General features: G+C 35.1%; 1 protein-coding gene across 1 annotated transcript in view; it reads left to right on the plus strand.

Annotated features, from left to right (window-relative positions):
- Window positions 1-26678, plus strand: part of WDR70 (WD repeat domain 70) — a 99359-nt gene that overhangs the window by 44275 nt on the left and 28406 nt on the right. The window contains exons 10-11 of the mRNA XM_057433259.1: window positions 3538-3712; window positions 21818-21917. Coding sequence (XP_057289242.1) covers window positions 3538-3712; window positions 21818-21917 — 275 coding nt within the window. The remainder of the gene's footprint in view (window positions 1-3537; window positions 3713-21817; window positions 21918-26678) is intronic.

Consider the following 26678-nt stretch of genomic DNA (forward strand, 5'->3'; position numbering starts at 1 on the left):
CTAATATTCTGTATTGAAATAATAATACTGAAGTTAGGTGTTGCTGGAATAGTAAATGAAGGACTATTTACAAGGTGCTACATAGTATCAGTAAGATACCAGTTTTTAATAGCATTAACATAGACTTTGAACTATTAGTAATTCAAAAGCATATTCACTCTTTACAGAGTTTGATATACTTCATTAAAATCACTGAATATTTTATTCTTTGGATGAAAAGATCTTAAAGGGATGATTCATTAACCTAGTCCATAGACGGTTTTCTGAAGACTTGATTAAGTGGTTTGCTGATTTGAACTGGAGAAATGGTAACGCTTTGGTGCAAACATCCATGGTTGTCAACCTAATGCTTCATGCAAATAAAAACAACTTCTTTCTTCAGTTAGATTTTTGTGTAAAGACTTCATTAACAAGAAACAAAGCAGATTAGCTGTCAGTGTGGGTGAGAAAGTAATTCAAAACTAGTAAGTTTTTTTTTCCTTTTAGTGCAGTCTAATTGCCCAAATGCTCATCACTAATGCAATCAAATAAAGTTAGTGTTTTACGGAAATAAGATAGAAAATACCTTAATATTTAAGGAAATACTAAGGGTGAAAGGCTTATAGGACTTCTGTCACAGTGAGCATGTTCAGGTTTTGCCTGTACATTGGCCTATGGTAGGAGTTGTGTCAAACAGACGATTAAGTGTAGTTATCTTGAGTTAAACCTGAGACAAAAATTGTTTAAGGAGGAAACCATCACACCCATCATAACTATATGATTTTTTTATATGTGTCAATATTAAGTTGATAAGATTTGTTTTTATTAGCTTAGTTCTATGAAATAGACCCCTTATGAACAATGCCTTTTTTTATTGCTAACCTGACCAGTGGTTTGATGTTGGAAAAAAAAAACAACAAAGCAAAACAGAAAAAAAAAAAATCAACAAAAAACAAACAAAAAATGGCTCACTCTGGGAAGCTTGTGAGCTTCCCGTTTCGATTAAAACAAACTTTTTATGCCATGATCTCGTTTTCTTGTCAGGTATTCTAATATCTTTACACCTCTGTGTTCATTATAACCTGAAAGGGGTTATATGGACATACTGATGAGTAACTTTTTGTATCTAAATGCATCTGTTGGCCAGTTCCTCAGCCAGAAGTGGTCGTATGTCCTAATTTGGTAGTATATGCTGGTGCTTCTGCCGTTTTCCTCTCATGAACATGCTGCACAGTTGAAGTGAAAGCAATTGTGCCAAACCTGGTATGACATTATAACTGTTAGTTTCTGTTTCTTACTTTTATTCTCCTGTTTATGTGGTCTTCCATCTATGCTCTTCTTCATGGCCTCCGTTAGGAGCTCTGGTTCCTTAGGCCAGTTAATTCATAGTTGGTTCCTCTCTGTCTCCTTTTCTGATTCAGTTTTCCTCAAGTCTTGCCTATATTAGCCAGCAATAGGATTTTTGCGTAGTAATTCAGGGTGTCTATTATCTGTGCTCTCTAAGGCATGCCAGTATGCCGTTTCAGTTTGGAGTTGGTTGCCTTTTAATTAATTCAGTCAGGAAAAATGGAGTAGTTCCCATTCACTGTTGGTAGCATTTAATCTTATTTTTTCACCAAAACCTAGTAGTTTTAATTCAATATTTAAATGATTGTAATTGCTCCTATCAAAAAAGTGCTACCAATTTTATTTGGGAGTATGGAAAAATATACTTTCATAGATGCATTGTATCATTCATTTGCTGTATATCACATAAAAGATGTTTTTGTTTGTTTCTTACTCTGAGATATTTGTATTTGGTTTTTACATTTAGGGATTATTTATGTAACAGTAGCTGAAGAATTGTTAAAAAGTATGAAGTTGTGTCAATTTATTTGGCAGCTCCTTCCATAGTTATGATTTTACTTATGTTGGATGTGACTTTTCTTGTATTCTGGTATAAGTTAAGTTCTGTTCAGATGCTCGGAGTGGCAGTTTATTTAGAAGATTTTTTTGCCAAATAAGTATGGGAAGTTTCTCAGGATTTCTCTGTCTGTTTGTGTGTACAGATTTTTTTTTTTTCAGTATCTGGTAGGTGATTCTGCCTTCTTTAGGTCCCATGTGCTCAACAGATGATGACTATAACTTCTGCTGAAAGAGAGCAAAGAGAATACACTAGTGAAAGTTCTCTCGCTGATGTAGTCTTATACCACCATATACGTGAAGTGCATCTTAAAGGAACTTTTCAGCTGTTTCTTATTTATCTGTTGTTACATATTCTGCTTTGGATAATTTTTAAGCATCTTAATTTAATTCCCATGTAGGTAAGCTGTCATAAAAAGAGGTGAAAACAATCTTGAAGATCAGATTTTTTTTTTAATGAAGAGATCTGTTTCAGTATGTCTGATTTCTCATTACTGTCATTAAATATGTGATTAAATGTAATTTCTATGAGCCTTATAAGCTTATTTTCTTGTCTTTTTCCCCTCCCTAGAACTATTATGTATGTCGACTCTGTAGCCTGTCTAGCTTTACATTTTCAGTGGAAGTTCCCAGTGTTACACCATGGTGTCTTCTCTCCTTTTGGAGAAAGGGCAGCCAAATGGTATTTGGTTTTCTAGGGACCAGTGAATTACGTGCTGTTGGATCATAGGCACTGTTTGTACAGTCTAAACAAGTGAGGTTGTCTTGAGAACTTAATGACTTTCTAAATTAATGATCTTCCTTCCTTTGCCAAATCCTGAAACTCTTCTCTGCATTAGATGCCGGAGAAGTTTTGAATTTTTATCTGGAAAGAATTCGACATATTAAATGTACAGAAAACATTTGTGTCTAAGACAGTTTAAAGAGTACACCTGTATCTAAGTGTTTTAGTTCTCTCTCAGTTTTTGTGTGTCTAAGAAACATTGACGATCCAGGCAGATACTCTTTTTCCATCAAAAATATAAAGGATGTATTTATTTTCCTAATAATGTGGGAAAAACTCAAAATGACAGTATTACATAAATGAGTCTTTGTGTAGTGTTTAAAGAACACTTACAACAGAACTCTAAGACCTTCAGGATATTATAGCAGAGCTATAATAATAGTGCAGTTAAATTTTTAAAATATTTCTTTAAAATAACATCTGAAGAACCAGCCAGTATGTAGTGCTGCCAGTCAGTTTTTGTCATGCCAGAGCAATTATGACAATCTGTTTAGTTAATTAATTTGTGTAACCATTCATGCCTGTTTTCTGAAGTCTTAGTTCATGTAAAGGACTTTCTTGTTGATTTCCAACCTGTCATTTGTCCGGTTGTAAATAATTTTATGTATTTGCAACCTGTCATTTGTCCAGTTGTAAATAATTTCACGTATTTGCCTGACAGTTCGGAAAGAACTGATGCTTATTAGTAAATAATATTTTTTTGTCACTTTAGTTTCATGACTGCCATACCAAATTTTAAATGCTGTAAATGCTTTACAACTTATTTGAATAATATGTCATATGCTTAAAAAGATATTTGATTATGTCATAAGAATTATTTAATATGTATTAACTTTATCTAAAACAACTCTTTATTTAAACTTTTTTTCCAGAACTGTGAGAACATGGGATATTAACAATGAAAAAAAGCACAAAACTGTATTTAAACCACGATCAAGTCAAGGTAAACGGGTGATTCCTACAAGTTGCACATACAGTAGAGACGGCAAACTTATCGCAGCTGGCTGTCAAGATGGCTCCATCCAGATCTGGGATAGGAATATGACTGTAAGTCAAGTATTTGATAATAATATATGCTTCTAATGTATGAAGTGATGAATGTTGAATCAATTTTGGTACTTAGGTTTTGTTTTCTTCTCCAAAAACTAAATAACCCATAGAAAAAAAAAAGAAAAAAAACTTGGCTACGTACCTAGATATAGAATATTATCCATTGAAGACTGGGTATAGTTGGGGATTTCCCAGCTCATTACAGTGGGTTGAACTAGATGATGTTTAAAGGTCCCTTTCACCCCAAACTATTCTGTGATTTCTTGCTGTAGTTTCTTCTTATGTGTTTAAAAACATATACTTCCATATTTTATTGAGGTACTGACTATGTTAAGCAGTAACTCATACAACTTCATACTGAAATCAACTATTAATCCAGACAATAGTCAGAGGGGAATAGCATCCAAGTGGAGAGGGCAAGAGTAATGCATGTGCATTACATGCCAAATGTTACATTGTCCAATGTGTAAAAATTAACACTGTGTCAAATTTTGTAAAATACAATGTGGTCAGAGGCAGAATGGGAACTATTTTACATTCTTTAAGATTATGAAATACACTCTAATTTCTGATGTTCATATTGAACGTGAAATTGAATTTCTGGTAGTTAAATCTAACTGGCAAAGAAAATGTACAATTCTTGCTACTACTTTGAAATTGAAAGCTTAGAGCAATTAGTACTTCCTGTTGTTTTGTGTAGTATGATTTACAAACCAGTCCAGTTTCAAGAGTTCAGTTTTGCAATGTCAAGTGCAAATGCACACAGTAAAGCTTTGCTGCTTTTAAAATTAGTCATTTTAAAAATCATCCATATCTCCTTTATGACCATCTTAGGCAAAGAATTGATGCCCAGTGCCTTTCACTTCAATGGAATAAGTACTTATGCCATGCATAGGAGGAGGAAGTGAGGTTATGATCAGTTGGCTTGGAAGCCAAACTGTGATTATATATAGAAAGTGGAGGCTGGGGGGGGGGGTAGAATCCTTTGAATCAAGTTGGCATCATAAATCTTCGAAAGCTGTAGCATTAGGATGGCTTTGGGCAAATAATACCAAAGAAGTTACACAAGTCTGTTCTACTTCATCTTTCAAAACTTTTGATTTTGAAAAGGAAAACAGGCAATTTGGGGAACTTTTCATGAAGATTGAATAAAATTTGATTGCTTAAGGCAAGAGGAAATACGTAGATGTAAAAGGAAAAAGAAAGCCCGTTGATCATATTCAAAGTACAGCCTGTATTTTGGGATTGTCATCTTTTTATTTCTGTTTTTATTTCCACTATAAACCCAGTAAAACTTCCTAATGGCATGAAGCTTGAGAATTCATCCTAAGTGTAAACTTCTTCTAACAGAATAATAAATTTTTCAGAGACTGGCTTTCATCACCTGTGTATGTTGTTTATTTTAACATACACAGTATTGAAATATTAAGCTTTCTGGTATAGCTTTAACAATAGTACTCTTGGTAGTTTGCTTTTTCAAGTCTGCTTTTGAACTTTTGCATGTCTATAAGGGGACATATTGCAATGCTGATTGAGTGCAGTTTAAGGTGATTATGAATAATTTAAAGATATATCCTGTGCATTTTGTGTCATTTCCAGCTGGTAACCCCTGTATAATAATGCAAGACTAAAGTTATTTCCTCGTGTAAATGAAGTTGGTAGTGTCCTTGGATTTATATTTTTAAAACCTAAAGAATTTTTGCCTTTGCTTTGGTTGGTGTCATTAAGAAATGTTCAAGATTTTTATGTAGAAGGAGCAGTGTCAATTGTTTTTTTTAGTGGCATTCTTATCTAAAACTGCTGGTACCCTCTAGAAAACTCTGTATAGTTAAAATCAGGTATTTTGAAAGGCATCCTGATAAAATAGTTAAAAAATATCATTATTTCTGGGAGGTGGGAAAGGGGCAAAAAGAAAAAAAATTGCAGAAAGGAACCTGCATTCAAAGTAGCATTTAGAAAGGGGAGGGTGGGATAAAATCCTGGACTGGAATGATGAAAGCACTTACTGGCCTGACAGGATGCAGAGGTATTTGCAAAGGTAAACAAGAAAATGTTAAGTCATGATGAAGTGATGCAGTTTTGGGGGTGTGAACACAGGGCATTGGTTAAAGCAGTGGAGAATAAAGATGTGAGGGTTAAGTTGCTTGAAGAAATACACAGTAGAAATAATAATTTCTGATTTTTGAAGAGGTATTTTTTTAATTCCCATCCAGCAAATACAATTTGACATTGTTTGAACAAGTGGAGAATTGTATACAAAGATTTTGCTGTAATACAGTACAGATCTGTTTTAAGTCAAAATTAAGACATCATTTGTGTTTAACTTGAGAAGGCTGTATTGAGTACAAAACAAAAATCACTAGCGTTTGAAAGCAGAAAATAGTTGCCATAATTTCTTATGCTTGATCAGTTAGGAATGATTCTGGCAGCATTATTTTAGATTGTGCACTTGGCATATATTCATCAGGAAGGAGGAGGTATTCAGGAAGGTGTTTAACTGTACCTTACTTGATTATACTGTCACACCAGAGCTGGTCCGATAAAGGCCTCTTTTGCCTGTTCACATGTGTACTGTCGCTTGTGCTTGTTATGCTAGTGTCTTGTGAATTTTTGACAGGAGTAGAAACTCCTGTCAAATGCAGAGCCCATTTGAGGGAGAGAAAGTTTCTCTTTGTTTCAGTGGAACTATAAAGTCCCAGCTTTCCAACAGAGGGAGAGTCATGAAGTCAGCAGTATGAATGGCAGAAGTGGCTACGTCGATAGGAAGGAGGGTCTCCTTAATGGCTTTTCCTAAAGCAAACTGGGCACACTGCTGCAGTACTGATAGGAAGCCATACTTTGTCTGGGTGTTCACAAAGACACTCACTTTACAGAAGGGGACAGAAGCTCACAGAAATAATCCTTTCCCCTGTAGCCATAGTTTCTAATGGTTGATTATTCTCTGGTACACACATAATTTGCTAGTCACCCCTACCTACAGGAATCCTACTGATGTGTCTATCAAAGGGCAAACGAATTAAAAACTACCCAACCTGTGTTTGCTGCTCCATAGAGTAAAACTTTGTCCAGAATGGAGTTATTCAATAATTGCTTTAATATATCTATGTTGCTAAGAATAAAAAAAGAAATATATGATAGAAACAAAATCTTTTCTATTCCATGTCTTACCATCACTGGTGAAGTCAAAGTAGCTGTTTGGTGTAAGTTAGTGTCGTGGATGCAGCTGTAACAGTTATTTTTCTTCTTCCTAGTAGCTGGTGCAGTGCTCTTAGCGTCATGAGTTAGCCGCTTTTTGCCAGCCACTTAAAGCCACCTTAGTGTATTCTTTTTTTAAAAAGCCTAGGGAGTGTTTTTTGGTATGTGATCAATTCCCGTCTTTATTCCTGACTAGTAATGCACACCATGAGTGTTTCATTCAGTTTTATGCTTCCACTGTTTTTTTGGTGCAGTTCCAAATCTCCCAGCTGTTAGGTAGTGAGAGTAAAGACACTTCTGGAACTTTAGGAGGAAGACTTTTTTTTGTCTTCATGACACTGATATTGGTAACTTGCTAACAAGGAAGTTAGCCAAATGCATTCCGGCTCTGCCTTGCTTTTCTCCAAACTTCCTCAGCGTGATCATGATCCATTATAATCTCCTACCTCAGAGGATTTTTTTCATTTTGTCATTAATCTGTGTTATTTTCTCACATATGTTATTTTGTCAGTGCATGTTTTTTTTCTTTAAGGTTCATGTACAGATGCATTTACAGTGCACATTAGTAGAATGATGTGTCAGCATGTTTGAAATATTATGAACACTGTCAACTTGGCTTAAAAGAACAGCTTCAAAGGACATAAAAAATAACTTCCTTCAAACATTTAATGAATAGTGGAAATAATAGTGTGAAATAATCGTAACGTAACACATTAGAACACTCTAAATTTTGTGAAACATTGAAAAGTGGCAAATATGGAGCGTTTTAGTGGTCAAAATAAGACAGGATCTTTAAAATTACTGATTTACAGGGCAGCGAAGTAAAATCACTGAATTTACCTGCTGTTCAGATGGGTTCAAATTCCTCATCTTGCCTGTGCTTGCCCTTTCAGAGATTTCTGCAAAGTCAATAATAACACATATTGCTGAACAAACTGATTTGTAGAGCCTGTCTTCAGTGTCAAGAATGAAGTGGGTGTTGCAATCAGTAAACCTCTGTGCCCAGTTTTCCCAAGTAGAAGTGGGAGTATCTCATCCAGAGAGATACAGAAAAACTAAAGTAATTTTTGTAAAGACTGTTAATATACTTGGTAGGTAGAGTAAAACTGTATTGAGTTCAAATTGATTGAAATTTCTTTCATGAATAAAATGTTCCCCTAATTTTCCACACTAAACAGGAAAGGGTCAAGATGTTTTACACTGATTCCAAAGAAGATTTATTAGGGTGAGAAAGCTAAACTTCTTACTTATCCTTGCTTAATCTTCCAAAACCACCTGATGAGGCTATGTGTATTGTGAATTTTCCCTGCAGTTATTCCTGGGTGTGTTCAGCGCAGGACTGTATAAACAACTTCCCTGCATATGGCAGCCTAATCATGTTTCCCAGTTTCATAGATCGCATTTTACAATACATCATTGCAGCTCTGATACAAAAATGCTGATAAGGGTGTTGGGGAGGAAGAGTTTGTAAAGAGTGGTGATGTCTTTTAAATGCCTTTAAGAAAATAGTTCTTACACCCAGAATCTTGTCTGTTGGTTTGTTGGAGATTTTTTGTTGTTTGGTTTTGTTTGTTCCCCCCCCCCCCCCCCCCCCAATATTAAATGGGGTCTGCTTAAAAAGCCTGAGTAAGTTTTATAACCTTTTAGCTGTCTAATGGCTACACTGTAAGCAGTAAAAAATTAGCTTTGGCAGATGTATCTGTAATAAGTTATCTTTTAACATAGTGTATGTCTGAATAGGAAAGATGCAGTGTGTTATGATTTTCAGCCTATCGTTCTCACTGAACACAAATTGATTCAGTGCTCAGGGAAAGATACATATATATATTTAGCTAGTGATAAACTTTTTTATTTATTTTTTCTTTTAGTTTCTTGTTTCATAAAACACCTGTTGGCATGTTTAACTCCGTTCTTCAGCTATATCCTGCTCAAAACTGAGCATCTAATACTGGTTTTAAAAACCTTACTTGGACTTTAAATTTCTAGAATAATTTATGTATTTTGATCAGTTTAAAATTACTTAGCCAAAAAGTGATTTTACAGATTTTAAAATGCACAAAGATAATGAAGTCCAACACTATACTAATATAGTGCCCACATGAATATTGCCAAAAGTGAGGTCATAAAATGAGAATTCCAATAACCTGTTCTCCACATGCCCTTAAGCTACCCTGCGCTCAGAATATAAGCGGAAGAAGTGTGATGTCACAGTATGCGCTGAAGTTAAACAGGTTTAAGCTCTGTACATTTTAATTACAAATGCTCATGTTAAAAGTATTTTCCAAATAATTGCACGGTTTATAGATGTAAGGTAAGTACATTTCTATATTTAGTGATTGTTTGCTTTGAAAGGGTTTTTGTAAGCTTTGGTTTTGTGATGAGTAGTATGAAGTTTTAGGTAGAGTCTTCAGAGTTGAAAAATTTTACAAATATTCAAGCTGTTTTGAAGAAATACTGTACAACTCAGGACAGAGATTTAGGTAATGCAGAAAGGTCGTGTAAGATACTTGTCTTCTTTCCCTACATAGGGTATGTCTTTTGTTTTGGAATGGGAATCTTATTTGGAAATTTTTCAGTAAACTTTATTTTGCTGTTCTTGATGGATTTTACAGCTGATGCTTCCAAGGTAGAGTAATAAAGTAAGATCTGCAATTTGCTATGAATATTTTCTCCCTTAATTGGAAGGTCCTTTGAGGACTTTATACCCATGCTTTGGGAAGATGAGATTTTTGGATCTTTGCACAGTTACAGGGTTCCTTGAAATGCATGTCTTTTATGTCTGTCTACCATAAAGCTTTACTAGTGTGCATACATTTTTTTTTTACCAAGCAAAGATCATAGTGTGTCTTTGACATCTGATCTATCACAGCAATATGGGATTATGCTCTTTCATAACAGCTAGATTTTATTCATTATTTTGGCCACAGAGTATTCACTTGTCTGTTTGGATTTTTTTTTGTTTGTTTTGCTTACATAGAATTCAGCATTTATATTGATATCTTCATAGTATTAAAATTATTCTATGGAAATGTCAATATTTAATAGCAACAATTTGCAGCGACTATTCTTAAATTTGCTGAATATCACTACTACAGTTAAACAGCAGGCATATCTTCCAATTTTCCCCAAAGTTTGTAACATGCTTTATGCTTTGAAGAGGGCAGTCTGGCTACATCTGGAAACTTCTTGTGTAAATATAAGATGAAGGATATCCAAATACACTATATTCCCCTTTCAAACTTAAGGTGAGTTTTCCATATCCGTATTATCTTACCCTTTCATTCCATATGTATATGTGCCAGACCTCTGCTCCAGAAACTGGAAATCATACACAAGCTTGCCAGCAGCAAATATTAACAGATTCATACATTATTCCTTTTTGTATACATCTGGTTTAGCCAGCACATCACTATCTGTACCCTGAAACTGGCTGCGTAAAAAATCTGACAATCATATGCTAAGATAAAACATACCCTGCTGTATTTCTAAGTGCATTTCTCTCTTATGTAATAAACAGTTTATAGTTACGAACTATCTAAATGTTTGCACTATCTAATATAGCGATGAAAGGCAATTCTAAATCTTGGAAGTCTTGTCACATCCCAATGAAAATAGCATAAAGGATTTTACTTTGGAAAAAGGATTATCCTGCAAGGACTTCATATCTTTCTCTGATTTACTGTATAGAAAAATAACAGTAGAGATTACAGAAATAATTTTAAAATTACAATTTGAAAAGAAAGGAGTAAGCATTATACCAACATGATAGGCTTTATTAGCACTATAATGTTCTTAATGTAAAAGTAATACTGTTACAGAAATGGAAAAATAAGATAATGAAAACCTAATGAAACATAAATAGAAGAGTTAGCTTTGTTATTTTAGAGTAAATTTTCCTTTCATGCCAAGGCAAAAAGTTAATAAGTACAGAAGCTACATTTTGTTCTAACAAGAACTGACCTTCAGAGTAGTCTGGCTTATCAGAAAAATAGCTTTTAGATACTATAGTATATGCACTACTCAAGCAAAATGAACACTTCATTGGTCTGATAGCATTTGTAAATTACAAAAATAATTTTGTGCTTGGTGTGTGAATTAGGAAGCTAGTTCTGTGTACAAATGGTTCTCATTGTGATTCATAGTATGTCACTCTTATTTGACGGTGTTGAGGAGATGAACAGCAGGTTTATGCTGTGAATTTTGTAAAAGCAATGAAAAGTATATTTCTGTACAACTCTTAGTCATTAACTTTGTTTTATTAGAGAAGACTGAAACTCCCATATTTTAAGATACTTATGAAAGGAAAACTGTTACAGATTGATAAAGTGGATTTATTTAAGAACAAAGAAGGTAGAAAATAGAGACTTCTGATCTGTGGAACATTCTGAGTGAAAATTAGCTGCTTTCTGTCCACAGCTGCTTGCTCTTATCTCTTGGGTTAATTCATGGGCCCTTTGCCCCTTCCAGTGTGTCATATTTGGATGTATCTCTTGCAGGCTTTGCTTTTTTCATCTTTTCATAAATTTCAGAAAGCTTTCTGTTTTGGTGTATTCTTAAAGAATAATGTGAAGGGAATTTTAGAAAAGAGTGTACTATGAGCCAGCTGGAGTGGGTTTTGAGGTTTGTGGGTTTTTTTTTAATAGAAAAGGAAATTAGAAGTAGGGTGTTTTAATGAAATGGTCATTTCAGACAGTGCAAAATAAAAACTAAAAATTATTTAGAATTTTTAGGCTTTTGAAATATATTTTTTGTTTCACCTTTCAATTTTTCTTATTACTGTAGCAGAGAAAACTTCTTTTTTTTTCCTACTTCATTTTAAATATTACCAAATTTCAAACTGTTCCAGAGGTCTAATGTAGAAAAGAGGTAACAAATTCTTACCATTTGAGAATTCTGGGGTTTTCATATCTTCCTGTGTCACTGACCACTATCAGAAAGTGAGTACTGGCCCAAGAAACTGACTGTTTAATGCTGTGCAGAGTCTGTGCATTACCTTTGTCATAAATGTTTAATTTGGAAAAAAATAAATTTACAAAAGAGAAACTGAGAAAAGAGTAATTACGATTTATTTTGAAATGTGGTCAGTTTTATGGCATTAAGAAATATACTCATTTTTAATACAGAAAAGAATCTGTGAATCTGTTAAAAGTGATAAGCTTAAAAAAATAATGAATCATAGTTTTTTGTATGGAACACTAGGTTACAAACACCTGGCTCAGAGGAAGTCTGATAAAGGACAAACTGTTTCTACATAGAGAATAGTTTTTTCATGGGTGCATCCATTAAAAGGTGAACTTCCGTGAGGATATAGTTTTAAATTTGGCTAAATAGTTGAACATAGTATACTACAGACTGCACTGAGTTTATAAAGAGCCTCTTGTAAGGTCTAATTAAGAAAGTTTGCCTCGTGTTTGTAGAAAATTATAAACCAAAGAAGTTATTTTTGAGTCTGGGTTTATCAATCACTAGAAAATGAACTTTATCCCAGCCAAAACTAGGGCTTCTCCCTAATTTGTAAAATTTGTTTTCAACAGATGTTAGTGCTAAACAGTTAGCAGAGGGGATGGCGAAATAGGTGGAGCATTGTCCAGCTGTGTTTTATTTAATGTATGACTGCAGTGATACTACACAGACTGAAATCAGATACATCCGTGGAACAGCTGCCTTCCTTGAGCCAAGTTCTACATTTCTCATGAGATAGAGAACTACATTTGGAGTTGGATATGACCACCTTTGTATTTCACACATTATGCATAAATACATATATAGTGTTTCTCTCTGTATTGAAGTATGTCCACAAATGTATAATGAAATTCTAGTTTAATAGAATTTCTGAATGTGTATTTTCATTCTAAGTCCTAGTAATTTGAACAAGGTATTCTTAGATTTCACTGTATGTAATTTTAATTAAGATTAAGCAGTGTGTAGGGCTTTAAAAATACACATTTATGGTTACTATTTCACTTTTTACTGTGTATATATATCACTTCCAGATTTGGCTTGTGACTGTTTTGTGCTTAAAGCAGCCAGCGGCAGTCAGTGCTAAAAGTTAATTTGTAATTAATTTTAAGTGTAATGCATTTTATTCAGGTTGGGTTAGGATGGCCAAATTAGAAAATACCGTGCAAGTTCTCATACAAAGAATGACATCTTCTGGAAGTATCCAGTATGATCATGGTTGTGTTTTTTTTTTTTTTTTTTTGTGGCCAGTGTCTTTGTGGATACTAAGAACTCCTAATTAATGTAACTGCTGTGATCACCACATACCCTGGTAGGAGCTCACTAGTACGCAAGTCTGTGGTCTGCTTTGGAGAGCAGTTTGAGCCCAAGACCTGTGACCAAAGTTCATCTTGTAGAGGTGAGCAGAGTATGCCACTGTGACCTTTATAGAGGCTGTATCACCAGGGCTTGCAAAGGCACAGATAGTCTATTCCTGCTGTGGTAATGGGAGGACTGGCTTATATTCAAGACAACTTTAAAGAAGCTGAGTGATTTTTCAGAAGTACGGACACCTGTTGTAGTCAGTGGAAAACATTGCCAGCCATTGGCTTGTCATTTGTCACAAATGTGCTCATGTGTGGTTGGTTTTGATATTTGACGTGTAAAAGTGTGCTGCCAGACTAGGCAGCTGTTGACAGGGATGCAGGATTTTTTTCTGTACTTCAGACAGGTCACTGTTGTTTCTTGGCTATTGCAGAGGTAGAAGAGCAAGGCAGGGCTGCACTAATGTGTTCTGCTCTGTATATGTGTGTACAAAGCAAACCTCAGTTTTGAATAAGCAAGGCAGTGTGCAAACTCAATTGCTGTTTGTCTCCCCTTTTTTGTCATTATAAATGATAGTTTACTGTATGTGCATATGTGATATAGAAAAGGGAGTGGTGGTTTTGTTTCTTTTGATTTTGTTTTCCTTAATGTGAGAGAAATACAGACGTGTCTGAGGATTAAGTGAATGTTTTGTACTTGCTATCATTGTAAGACTTATCTATGCAAGTCATTGGGAAAATGCAGTGCTTACAAAGTGATGTTCAGCAGACAGAGAATGATATACCTTTTCTTGGAAGGGAGTTTAATGGCATGGAAATACTAGTAGCTGTGATGGTGAATAAAGTTTTTTAAAACACGTTGTAGAGTGAGAAGCTCAATGACAAGGGCATTGTGTAAAATGGGGAGTTGGAATGGAGAATTGCCCATCAAAGAGGATAGTGAAGAAGCGAGCCAACATGTAGAAGATGTATGTGAGATATTGGACCTCATAAAACAATGAAAAAGGCAATAGAAATCAGATGCCTTTTCACAGGGCTGTTTAGGAAGGATCACTGGAATGAGGGTGGAGGAGAATGCTGTATTGGATGAAAAGGGAAGTGTGGAAAAGAGTAATGGAGAGAAAGAAATATGTAGCTATTTAGTGAAAAGCGGATGATGCAAATGAGGCATCTGAGATACGACTTTTACAAAGAGCAATTCGTTTATCTCCCTATGCTCTGAAGATACTACTGCTGACTTAGAAGAAATATGAAGTTGCCAGGCATGAGTGTGAAATACTGTGCTGGAATGAACCTGGAAGGCTGCAATGAGAAAATTTGGAAATAAGGAATCTTCTTGTTAGATGGAGAAGAATTTTAGAAGTGCTAGTGATAAAAGAGGATTTAGTCAGGAGAGGTGCTACAGAATATCGTAAACAATGGAAATAGGAAAAGAAGATGAAAGAGGATTTTGAAGCAACATTAGCAGTAGAAGAGGCTAAATATTTTGTAACACTTCTGTACTCCTCACAGACAAATTTGTTTTGTAGATGCTAAAGCCCATTTGAGGGGTTCTTGGGTATTGATCAGGACATTTTACAATACCATGGCTTTAAAAATCAAATTATTACTTACATGAAATGAAAGAGGTTAATCATTTTAATGACAGTAATTCAAAACAAAGGAATTCAGTCCTCTCTCATTCAAACAGTAATCCATTTTTACAATCTGTTAAAAAGAAAACTAATGTTAAAAACAATACATGTTTGAAATATATTCAGGAATCTCATTATTGGAATGCAAGCAACATTTTTCTAAAAGATACTAACAAGATTTTTCACTCTACGTAATGCATAGGTGATTGTTGATAAACTTGAGTTTACAAATTCTGAAGCCAGTGGAAATTTATTTCTTTTCCCTGTGGATCACTGTGTTCAGTTAATATAAACTACTTGTAAACAATTATTGAATTTTTTTCCTTTGCCAGTTTTTTGCTTGCAAGTGTATATTCCTTTTTGTATATTTGCTTAGTCAGTAATATCTTATATTTAGGTAGTCAGTTATATAAAATGTGAGGAGAAAAAAAATAAGCTATGACAATCATGAAATGGAAATAAGAATATTTTTTGAAAAGAAAATAAAGCTTGCTTGAATTACTGTTACTTTTTTCCAAACCAGCTTCTTACTTTTCTGTTTTTCTCATATATAACTCTTCAGGTGAAAATTCTGAGTTAAAGGTAACTGAAACTGGGGGCAGTTATCAACTGAGTCTTGCAGATTAGTAGCAACATATTGATTATTAAAACAGTGCATATCCCTCACCATCCACAAGTGCTGATAAAATATGGCATAAAGTTTGCATTACTTTTTTTTTGAGAAAAATGAGATAATGTAGAAAAAACAATAGCTCACTCTATTACAAGAAGTGTAGTAAAAGTGACTATTAATTTCTTAGAGAAATACAACCATCTTGTTGGAATATACATGTTTTAGCAATTTTTTTCAACATATTTTTCTTACCTATATTAGCATAGATAAGTTTGAAGCAAGCTGTGGGCTTTCAGTGGGGTTCTTAACTAGATTTCAAGTATATCAACCAAATTTTTAATTAAATTTTTACAGAATAACATCAGATTTGAATTTTCCTGGAAGGCAAAAGAATCTTCAACAGCTAGGCAAGTTTAAGTGTGATTAGTTTATTTTGGAAAGAGACAAAAGGTGGTGTTTGAGGAGTTTTTTAATTTTGTTATGTACAGAACCCATATTTATACTAGTGAAAAGGAGGAAAATCATAAATTTATACTAGGATAGTATGGTATAGGTTAGGTAAGTTGTGAAAAGATACCAAGGAATGTTTCTTTTACATCTTTGTGCCTTTTTCTCTTGCAGTGTAAAAAAAATAATAAAAAAAAATCCCCAAAGGAGCCAACTGAACAGTTTCCAGAAGCTATTTTTATTAGTAATATTTATCAGTTTTGTGGCCAAGATGGATTATTTTCTCAAATACAAAGTTTGACTGTGCAGCCAAACATTCAGCTGGGCTTTCATTTTCAAACCATTAGGCAGATATTTAGCAATGCTGCTAAGAAGCCATTTTTTTCTAAAATGGTTTTCTAAAATCTGTCTTGATTAATTAATTTAAACAAGAAAAAATCGTTTCTGCGGTTAGCAATATTCTTGGAAATTGCATGCCTATGTGGTGAAGGAAGCATGGGTAGATAGGAAAGCATTTCTCATCACTCTGCAGTGGTTCAGAGATATCTGTAAGGCAAGCCAGGCTTCTTGCGTCCTTGTTTTGTCTAAAACAACATATAGCCAATTATGTTGGGTGCCTTGCCTCATTTCCTTGTGTCTAAATGTTAGATTTTTTCTTTCAATAGAAATCAACTTTTTATATCAACGACAATTAACAAAATTAGCTAAATGGCCAACATTTTTGTGACTAAACATTTAACACTTTTTATTTTTGTTCCATGGTATAATGCATGATTCATTTCAAGACATTGAAGATTGTATAAACTCTAAAAATAGCCATAGAGCTGTAGAGCTGTAATCTTTTCTATTTTTTGTTTCCTCTGTTACGTAGGCTTTCTGTCACAAATATTGCTCAAGAAAAGTTGCAGAATATATTAAAAAGAAAAAAGCCCAATCTCTTGTCCATTCAGTGATGGCAAGTAAGAAGGAAAGCATCTGTATGAAATAATGCAAAAGTTATTGGAGTGCTGAATGACTGTTCAGTGCAAGGGAAGAAATCCTGAAGACTTTTGTCCCCTAGAATATTCATCTCGCCCAGTAAAAGAACTTATTTGCAACAGGTGAGAATATAAGGGACACACAGGACAATAAATGCAGTTGCCAGTCAGACGTCTTGATTATGGTAGATAAAGTTAGGTTACTGTATTCATAATTGGCTAATTAGGATTGAGAGAAGGGAAGGAGTCTTTTAGGTCTGCTAATGATACATGTCACTTGAATTTAGAAAGGCAGGGAGAAGAGCAAATCATGTAACGATGTAATCATGTAAACAGTAGAACCTCAAATTTCACAGGTTAATGTTGTTTTGCTTTAGTGTGGTCATTACTGAAACTGTATCCATTTCTACACTACGGAAAGTGGTATTGAAGAGCTGTCATGTAAGTTGAAAGCCCAGGGATCATGTTTGCAGACCTTTAAGGAAAGCATCTGATAATAGCCTGCAACTGCCTACTCAGGTTAAAAAATGAGGAAATCCTGAATTCATTTGGCACAGGTAGACCTGATAATTTGTAAGTGATCTCTTAACCCCCAAAATTATAGTTACATTTCTTTTCTGAATTGAAATTGAGTGCAAAACAAATACGCTTCATTCGGTAGAGATGGCCAAAGGGAGGATGCGGAAAGAGCAGTTTGGAGCATGTAACTAGTGCAGTGGGAACCTGTCTGTCTTGTCAGCTGTGATCACAGCTCTGAGATTGTTGGCTGTTTCTTGTGATGGGATCACTTTCAACAAAGACCCAGACAGCTTTCCTCTGTTGTAACTAAAAAGAAGGCTTCTGGTTTGTCTCTTTTCTTCTTGCAGCTTTACTAGCTCATACCTTTGTCACCTTGAGACTGGCCCATGATAATATGTTAACTTGAAAGGCAGTAGAATGTTGTCAGTGTCAGCTAACTTATTGTACTGAAAGTATCTTAGTTGGGTGAAATCATCAGTTTAAATCTCCAACAGACAAACTGGTTTAGGGCTTGCCTGTCTGGCATCTCTGCCCAGCTAATCCCACCCTTTTGCCTCATATTTGAAATGAGCATAAATACCTATTTCCAGCTCTCTCAAGGAGCACTGGAAACATTCCTTGATGTGAAAGAGGGGGAACAGCTGGTAAGCAAGTATGGGAAGCATATCTAAAGAGGAGCACATTGTAGATTGCACTTTGTTAGTGGCACACTCAGTATTGGGTAGAGTTCCTTTTGCTATAGACATGATTATGGTTGCATGGTTGATTGTGTTCACACTAATAAGTAAAATCTTGTTACATGTCTGTAATACAGGGAAAGATTGATACAGCAATCACTGTAGATCTCACTTTCTGCAAGTTCTTCCTTAATTTACTGCCTCTGCCTTTAAAAAGGTTTTGAAGATGTCAGGAACAAGAAGAAAAGAATGTTTTGGCTGGGACATTTCTTGTTGCGTATTGTTTTTCTCATGGATGAGGCTTGGGTATTTAAGGTGAACAGACTGAGTTCTGTCTTGTGCTTTCTCTATAATGTTTTGTTTAGGATTCTGGAGAAGGAAAACAGTTGTGTGGTGCAGAATTCTAACCACATACGCATGTTGCATATCATTCATTTGTGATAAACATTTAATGTGACCACTGTCATATTCACTTACCATACTGGTCCTCTTCAATACACACAGAATTTTGTGCAGATATGCATTGCTGAAATTCCAGTCACGTTATCCCCTTCCTCTCCTTCCCTGTTCTTCCTCTGGTTTCCTTTTATCTTCCAGTTTTCATCCTTTCCGTGACGATTGTGGCAATATTGCAAACCCTGACATTTATCTGTTACCCTAGTTTTTTTTTTTTGCAATACATACATCTGTTCGCACATGTGCTTCATGTTTTCTGCCTCTCAGCTGATGGTGCACACAAGTCCAGTCAGCTGTAATTGCTTAACAAAAATAGGTGTGGTAATACAAAGTTAGAAAGAAATTGCTTACATTGCTAGAAAGCCTTCAAGTTGCAGAAGATAGTGTGTTACCACAGAATTTGCTGAAATAATAAACTTTATAAAAATTTTAAGGACTGGTGAACTTGATAAATTTTCTATGGGACATTACTAGTACTTCATAATAGCAGTCTCCTCTGCAACAAAAGGAGAGGAGTGATCAAGGAGAAATATAGGTACACTTTGCGCTAATTACCTTTACATCTTTATCTAGTGTTTCAGTTCTCTCTCAGTCCATTCCTGAATGAAACTTTTGAATTGTGTACTAGTTCTGTTGTTTCATGTCTTTCCAGCAAGAAATATTCTGATAAGGATTCTTTTTCTGCTGATTTGTTAGCAAGATTAGACATCTGTTAAAAATGTTACGAGGCCAGAGGCCAAACACGTTATTTTCTTTGAAAATTGCAACATACATTTACCAGTCTATGGAAAACCTTCCTGTTCAACCTTCTATAATTTTTAGAGCAACCTTCAATCATTGTAGAATATTTGATTTAGTATTACAATTCAGGGTTATATTCCCTTGGAGAATAATATATGGAGGGCAAGCTTGTAGAGCTCAAAGTTAGGAAAACAATCTTTTTACTGTCAAACTGAGCAAAATCATTTTTAAAGACAGCTGAAAAAGGATAAGAACTTGTCAAAGTATGGGTACTTTATTGAGAAGGCTCCCTAGTGGGTAACATATTTAAAGTGAGCTGTTTAATTCCTGAAATATACAATCTAGGTTTGATTAATAGATTCATGAATTCATGATAAGTAAAATCAGTATCTTTGACCATATGAAACATTTTTTTCTATCTATTTATGTGTGTTTGGGTTTCCTGTTGATAAAACATAAAAGACATTGGTTGGACCCCAAATCTTTAATTTAATTTATATCCAAAACAAAAGGCATTTCAGAATGGTTCAGAATGAAAGGAAAAAAACCCAAAACACCCTTGCATTAAGTTGTGGAACAAGATGAAAAGCTCTTAATATTATGTCAGTGTTACACTGCCAGAGAGGGTTGTGAGTGTTGAGTAGACAAGTGTTGTGGAGTAGAAAGTAAGCTTTTCATCTTCATTTTTATCTGAAATAGATAAATATTGCATTGTAATCTTTCTATCATTTCTATAATTTTTACAATGCTTTTGCAAGTGTCCATGGTATTCCTTTTGCAGAAGATTGCTTGTTAGTGTTTAAAGAATATTGCTAAAATCTTATTTTCTGATAGCCAATTACAATGTTAGAACATGCTTGGAAAAATTTTATGTAGTTGGATGCATAAAATATGTTTCCTAGTATTTATAAACACTTCACAAAGACACGTAGTTGTAAACTGAAATCTGTTAATACGAGTTTCTGCAGGATGTGAACAACAGGCTAGAAGTGACAGTAATTTCAAAACAAGTATTATGGCTAAATGAAGGTTATTACATTCTATCTCCAAATACCATAAGAAGCATTTTCTTGGTGTTGGAAATCCCACTTTGTTTATTGAAGAGTTATTTATGGAGGGGCAGTCTTACGTGACTCACTCAAAACTTGACTAAATGTGCTCATCAAAGCGTGCAGTCATTAATGTCATCACACAAAGTTTGTCTAGCTTTTGGATCAAATTTAGAACAATTGAGAGGGTAAACAACATTAATTACTAACTTTTGTATACAAAATAGCCCATAAAAAGCAGCTCTGTCAGGTGCATAGTCAAAAATTACGGGATATGTGACTGAGGATTCCTGTGCAAGCGTAACTCAGTGTGTGTTTTGATTTTGTGATCACATCCTCCTTTTTTATTCCATAGAACTGTCTGATTTTATGTATAGATTGGAGTGTAATCACTAAGCAGCTGCTCAGTATTTGATCCTCTTACTGTTCAGGCTGTTGTTCTAGACCTGACTTACTGCATGCTATTTAAACCCTTCACTGAAAATATATGCTTATATGCATATTTTTCTGGTTTGCTCATCATGATAGTAGATTGTGGACTTTAAGGTTATTCATTTATTGTCTTGTCCTCTGTATGAGGAAGCCCATGTTTTAATCCTCATCTTACAGTTGGGAAGCTCAGTTACGTTTGCAGAGGCAATTTTTAGATGCATTTTTTTGCGCCTGTATGAACTAGTGTTGTTACGAAAAAGAGGGAAAATGAGAAGCATAATTTCCTGGGTGTTAAGAAAGGAGTCATCCTGTCTCAAATTCCTGTTTGTGTCTTTTTTCTTCTTTTTCCAATCCTGTGTATGAAAAGCGTCTTGGTACTTCAGATGTGACTTCTGGTTTTGGTTGGGAAGTAGGAAAGCTTGATTTTACCAGAGTGCTAAAATGTAATTGAGGTCTTCCCTTTCTAATAGATTTTTTTAATGGATTTTACTAAATAGTGGCTTAAGAAACAAAGTCAGTTCATGGAAGTAATTTCTATTTTTCCTTAGGATTATTGGCAAAATAGAAATAATTGAAAATAATTATACATTATTCCCACATTTTAATTTTGTTGTAGTTAAATTGTAACACAGTCCTCAAGATACCTGAGCTTTGTTCCGCTATATAGGCCATGATTTTTGGCAAGGATTAAATTTGGCAGAAGTAAATTATTCCAATCCTTCTTTTAAGTCCTTTCCAAGCTATATATTGCGGTTTGGTATTTGTTATAACTATCAGCCTGCTTTAGGGGAGTGTTGAGAACTGTCTTAAACTGTATCTTTATCTTAACCAGGCACAACTACCTTTATTAGGTGCTAGTTGGAGTTTTTCAGGAGCCCTAGTGCTGTGTAAATGTATAATCAAACCAATGAAAAAATCAATTTTTGCCTTAAAATTCTTGAAAATGAAAGCCTGTTCTGAAACATACATGACTTTTTAAAAGTAGCTTCTGTGCCTTGTAAAAATGCAGGGTTTTCTGTTTAAATAGTATTGTAGTACACAAAATAAAAAAAAGGTCCCATTTTGAAATAAGCAAATGTTTTATTTGTTTGACAAACAGGTACACACGAAATTCCACTGCAGGCAAGCTCATGCTTCAGGCACTGACACTTCATGCTTGACATTTTCCTATGATGGTATTGTCCTTGCCAGCCGGGGAGGTAAGTGATTGATAGAAACCTTTGATATTTGAATGTAGGATGATTACTAAGTGAAGTAGTTCAGTGAGCAAAACATTTAAATTGTGTCTTTGTTAAATTTAACAGGTTTTGATGGAGGTAAGATAGTGAAGTCAGCAACTAGTGAAGTTGAAACCTGAAGTGTTTCACAATTTACATCTTTCATTTTTATATACCATGCAATACTGTTCCCCAAATCACATTTTACAGGAGTTAAGGAATATTTTAAGAGAACTTTACTATTTATGTTACGTTATGTTACATTATGTTGTAGTATGTTACAGTATGTTACATCGTTATGTTTAATGCTTTTTGTCTAGCATTAATAACATGCCAAAAAGAAATTAGCTTAATTAAAAATAAAATGAGACCAGTTTTGGTACTTAGTTCTTTCCAGGAAAATTACTGCCTCTCAACAATAGTATTTCTGTCCTGGATTTACAAATTCCTCAAGCAGGAATGTAATGTCCTTTTCTGTTCTAATTGGAAATTCTGTCTAATTCGTATCACAAACATCAAGAGGTGATGACTAGAAGTGAGAGGCCAAGATGTAGTTTAATGGCAAAAAAAACCATTGAAATGTGTACCAAGGCATGAAAAATCTCCTGTTTTTTAAACTTCAGATAAAACTTCTGTAACCAAGTCTTAGATAACAGAACAAGTTTTGAGAAGCCACAGACACATTTGAAAGTTCATTCCCTCCAGTATTAGATGTATTGGATCGGTTGGTGTCTGCCTAACACAGCTTTTCATACAGAGATTTGTCTATGCAGTATTTTGCAGGCAGGTGCAAACATACAGTCCGAGGTTTCTGGATGTAAACCAGTTGTAACCAAAATCTGTATGTATGCATTAGCATGGCCCCAAGGCCAAATAAACAGACCTAGGAGAGGCAGTGTATGTTAATGTCAGCTAGCATTGTGCCTAACATATGTATAGGACATCTCGTCAGTTTGGTACATAGACAGAATGAGATTACATATACAAAATACCAAGATAGAGGTATACATAGATACAAAAAGCTCTGAAGTAGGGGGTGTGCTTCTAAGCCAATGGCCATAGCTTGCAATTACTTTGTGTCCTTCTCCTCCTGCTGTCCCTGGTAAAGTACAGTGGCATTGGTGACTTCTACAGAAGCTGCTGTTGGATGCTACTTCCCTGACTTCTTTGCCCATCTTGCCATTTTTCTAGGATTCCAAATGTTATATTCCCCAGATTACGTTTTTCAGAGTAAGATGATGGTAGTCTTGTCCTTGACAGCCCTAGGGCTATTAGGGCATGCTAACGGTTATTGGATGTTTAATTGCCAGTCAGGCTCTTGTATCCAGTGTTCTCTGACCACTGTACTCATAAAGAATGAGTCTTAAGTCACTGAGATGAAAACTCTCAACCTTGCTGGTCATTACTATATGCTTACTATTTGAGAATATTCTCCTTGGAAAACGGAAGAACCATATGTCTTTCTATTCTGGGCTAAGTGAAATGCTTCATATGTCTGACAGTGGTGTTTCCCCTGAAAAATTCACACATAAATACTTGATAAAACTTAAGGAGAAACTCCAGCAGGCTTTTAAATATTAATATCAAACAAAGTTAGTACATACGTGAGGAATATTCGCTAGTGCTATCTTGAAACCTCCATTTATGTAAATTCCCTTACTTTTCACGTTTATGAATGGAGATCACAAAGGTGGCCTTTGCTTATTCTTATTGCATGTGGCACTTTTGGTTGCCTGCACTTCCTCATATGTCTCCAGATTTTGTGTTGTGTTAGACAGACTTTCCCTTACTTATGTTTTATCTAGCGTGCTCTGTTCTATGCTATATAAAATATGGACTGATTGTTTGAAAAATGTAAAACTGTACAGAAATCTGGCCTCTCAGTGTAGATAAAAGTGCTACCTTTGTCTAGCATATTAAAAAAAAAAAGCTCTATGTATGCTATGCTAGAGAATAAGGAGGATTCATACCTTATTTTGACTTGTTTGGTTAGTGCTTTGATATGAGTATTGCTTTGGATCTGTACCAACAAAAGCAGATGTGGATTCAGCATTCGTTGATTAACACACTTGCCAAGTGCTGAGGATCAGAGAGAGGATAGTTCTTTGGGGCATGGGGACTTTCATTGAAAGCTTGATGGACTCCTCTACATCTGATGTAGATTCTGTTTTGTATATGAGAGAGATGAGGCAGGGCTCAGCTGCAGGCACAAGGGAAATTGAAAACCTAAAGAGCTGCTTATGGGAGTTCTGAGCCTTCTTGTTGAGTATTAGGTAGTAACTTGACAGTAACTTAAGAAAGTGGTATTTTTGCACACTTGTAACCATGAAAGTAATTTTTTCTAAATAAGAAATGAAGATAGTGTTTGGGGAACAAGGAAAATCTTAGTAGTATCACTACACTGACCTTATTTTGACTAAAAGCTCTTTGCAAATTGCCCATCCTGGCTCACCAAAGACTGGCTTTTTTTTAGGACCTAATTGTAGGATCTCAAATCCAGTGCTTAATACCTTTGACATAATGGTGTGTGACCTGATCATGTCAGTCTAGAGCCTTTTATTACTATCCTGCTTATTAAAATGGCAAAGAGTAGAGTTTGAAATGCTACTAAAAATGCTGTAAAAGCTTTATGTAATCCTGACAGGCTTCGGAGTAGTCTGCCATCAAGAAAAATACTGAATGATCTATGTGGACTGTTTTTAATGCTTCAGACTGAATTGCACAACTTCTGTTTATATGTTTTTGTTTAAGGATAGCTATTTTTGTCCATATATGAAGTAACTAAAAATAGATCTGTGCTGCTGCAGCTCTTGTAAAAAATCCTCTTAAGCATTGATGGAAGGATGATACTGAAAAAAATCATTTGTGTTGTGGAAAATATATCTGTTTTCTTTGTGACAGTGATTTCAACTTCAAAAGCAGATTAGATTTAAGAACCAGTATCATGTTTGTCACACAGATAATTTTAATTAGACAAAAAAGGCAAATTCTTAATGGTAAGAAGTAAGGGTTTCACAGTGTTGGCCAAGTCAGTCTACTAGCACTTATCCTTTTCCAGTCCTTAATCACCTATTTCTGCGCAGTGCAAAACAGTGTTGATTTGAAATTAAGCACAACTTTTTGAGTCCTTCTAGAATATTCTGATATTTTAAACCAGCAGATTACATTTTCTATAGAAGAGCTATACCTCAATGTCTGACTGCAACTCTCCTGCTAAAGCCTGTCAGGACTGCAGCTTGAAGATAATGTCAAGGCTCATTCTACTAGGAACAGAACAGCCTTGGCTGCTAGCCTCAGATCTGTCCCTTACCAGGAGATTTGCGCAGGGGCCAAATAGTATCCTTTGCACACATTTGTAAAGTGCTGGTGCTTCAGATACAACATCTCACCGATAAGTGTTTTTTGTTGGGACTGGAAGGGAAGAGAGGGTTCATATTACAGGACCAAATGCTTTGAAATGCTTGGGATGGAGTCTATTGGGAAACAGTAAGAAAACAGATATTCCCAAAATAAGGGCTCAACGTTTTTCTTTCTTTACCATTTTTCTTGTCATTTGTTAGCTTCCCAATGAACATAAATATACTCTGCGCTAGACATCATTTGTTTAAATTGTCCACTGCTTAAAAATATTTTGTAGTAAGGAGTTATCCTAGTCTTTAATATAAACAGCCATGATGTACGAGGACACACATTGCTGCTTTCCCTGCAAAGGGTACTGCTGGCATTGATTCCTTTTGTTACTTTATTGATTCCAGCATGTTACTTTACTTTATTTTTATTTATTTTTATTTAACATTTTGTTTCCAAGGCTCGTGGTTTGTGCTTTGAAAAGAAGTAGGTCTGTGGATTACCTATCACTTGCCTTCTTTTCCTCCTAGTTCAGGAAGATTTTGTAACTCTTTGTCTAAAGTTAATCTCTGGCTGGTCTTAAAGAGAAGTGTTGTTTGAAGGTCCTTCTTTTCACCCTTGAAAGTGCTGAGGCACTGATGTCTAATGCAAGGAGATTTCTAGGTGCCTGAGTGATTTACTTCAAAGCTCAAATTCTGTAGCTCATCTCATGCTGGAAATACATATCTCAGAGGGATGTTCATCAGAGGTGTGGATCTCTCTGAGAATAACTAATAACTTGGTTGCCCCCACCCCATTCTCACTTTGTTAATATGCCATAACTTCTCAAAAAGGAATAAAAGCCTGACTTTTTGACTTTTACTGGGCTCAGTCACACCATGTTTATCAAATACAGACAAGAATTGCTATACATGTCTTGCTGTAACCTCAGTTTTGGCTTATATGGCTAAAGGTGGTTTGAGAGGTGTGAAAAGGTCTCATTACGGCAGGCCTGGGTTGACTTCCCTCCTTCCTGATTGTGAAGGATTTCTGACTGGTTCCAGGGCCTGTTCTCCATACTGAGGTTGCAGTTTTTTGCTGTTTGACTGCTGAAGAAGGGGGACTTCATGTGCCTTCTGTTCTTCCTGGTATTTGTTGTTCATGGCAGGTAGAAACCAGACACATAAAACTTGTTTAATTTTTGATCTAGACCATCCATGATACTGTTTTAATTTCTTTGGCATCTTAAAGGTTAAATTTACTCCTTTAGCAAAGCACCAGCACTCAGAAACAGAATAAATTGGTATTTGGGAACTCTGATTCCACTGTGGATAATTCTTTGTAGCAGTGAGTGTCATGATAGAGTTGAGTCCTTGAGAAGTTTTTGATCTACTGGAGCAGGAGGTGGAACTTCTC

The sequence above is a fragment of the Pezoporus wallicus genome, unplaced genomic scaffold, assembly GCF_028554395.1.
Source record: "Pezoporus wallicus isolate ANWC-B61680 ecotype Strahan unplaced genomic scaffold, APGP_CSIRO_Pwel_v1 contig_5601, whole genome shotgun sequence".
Lineage (NCBI taxonomy): Eukaryota > Metazoa > Chordata > Aves > Psittaciformes > Psittacidae > Pezoporus > Pezoporus wallicus.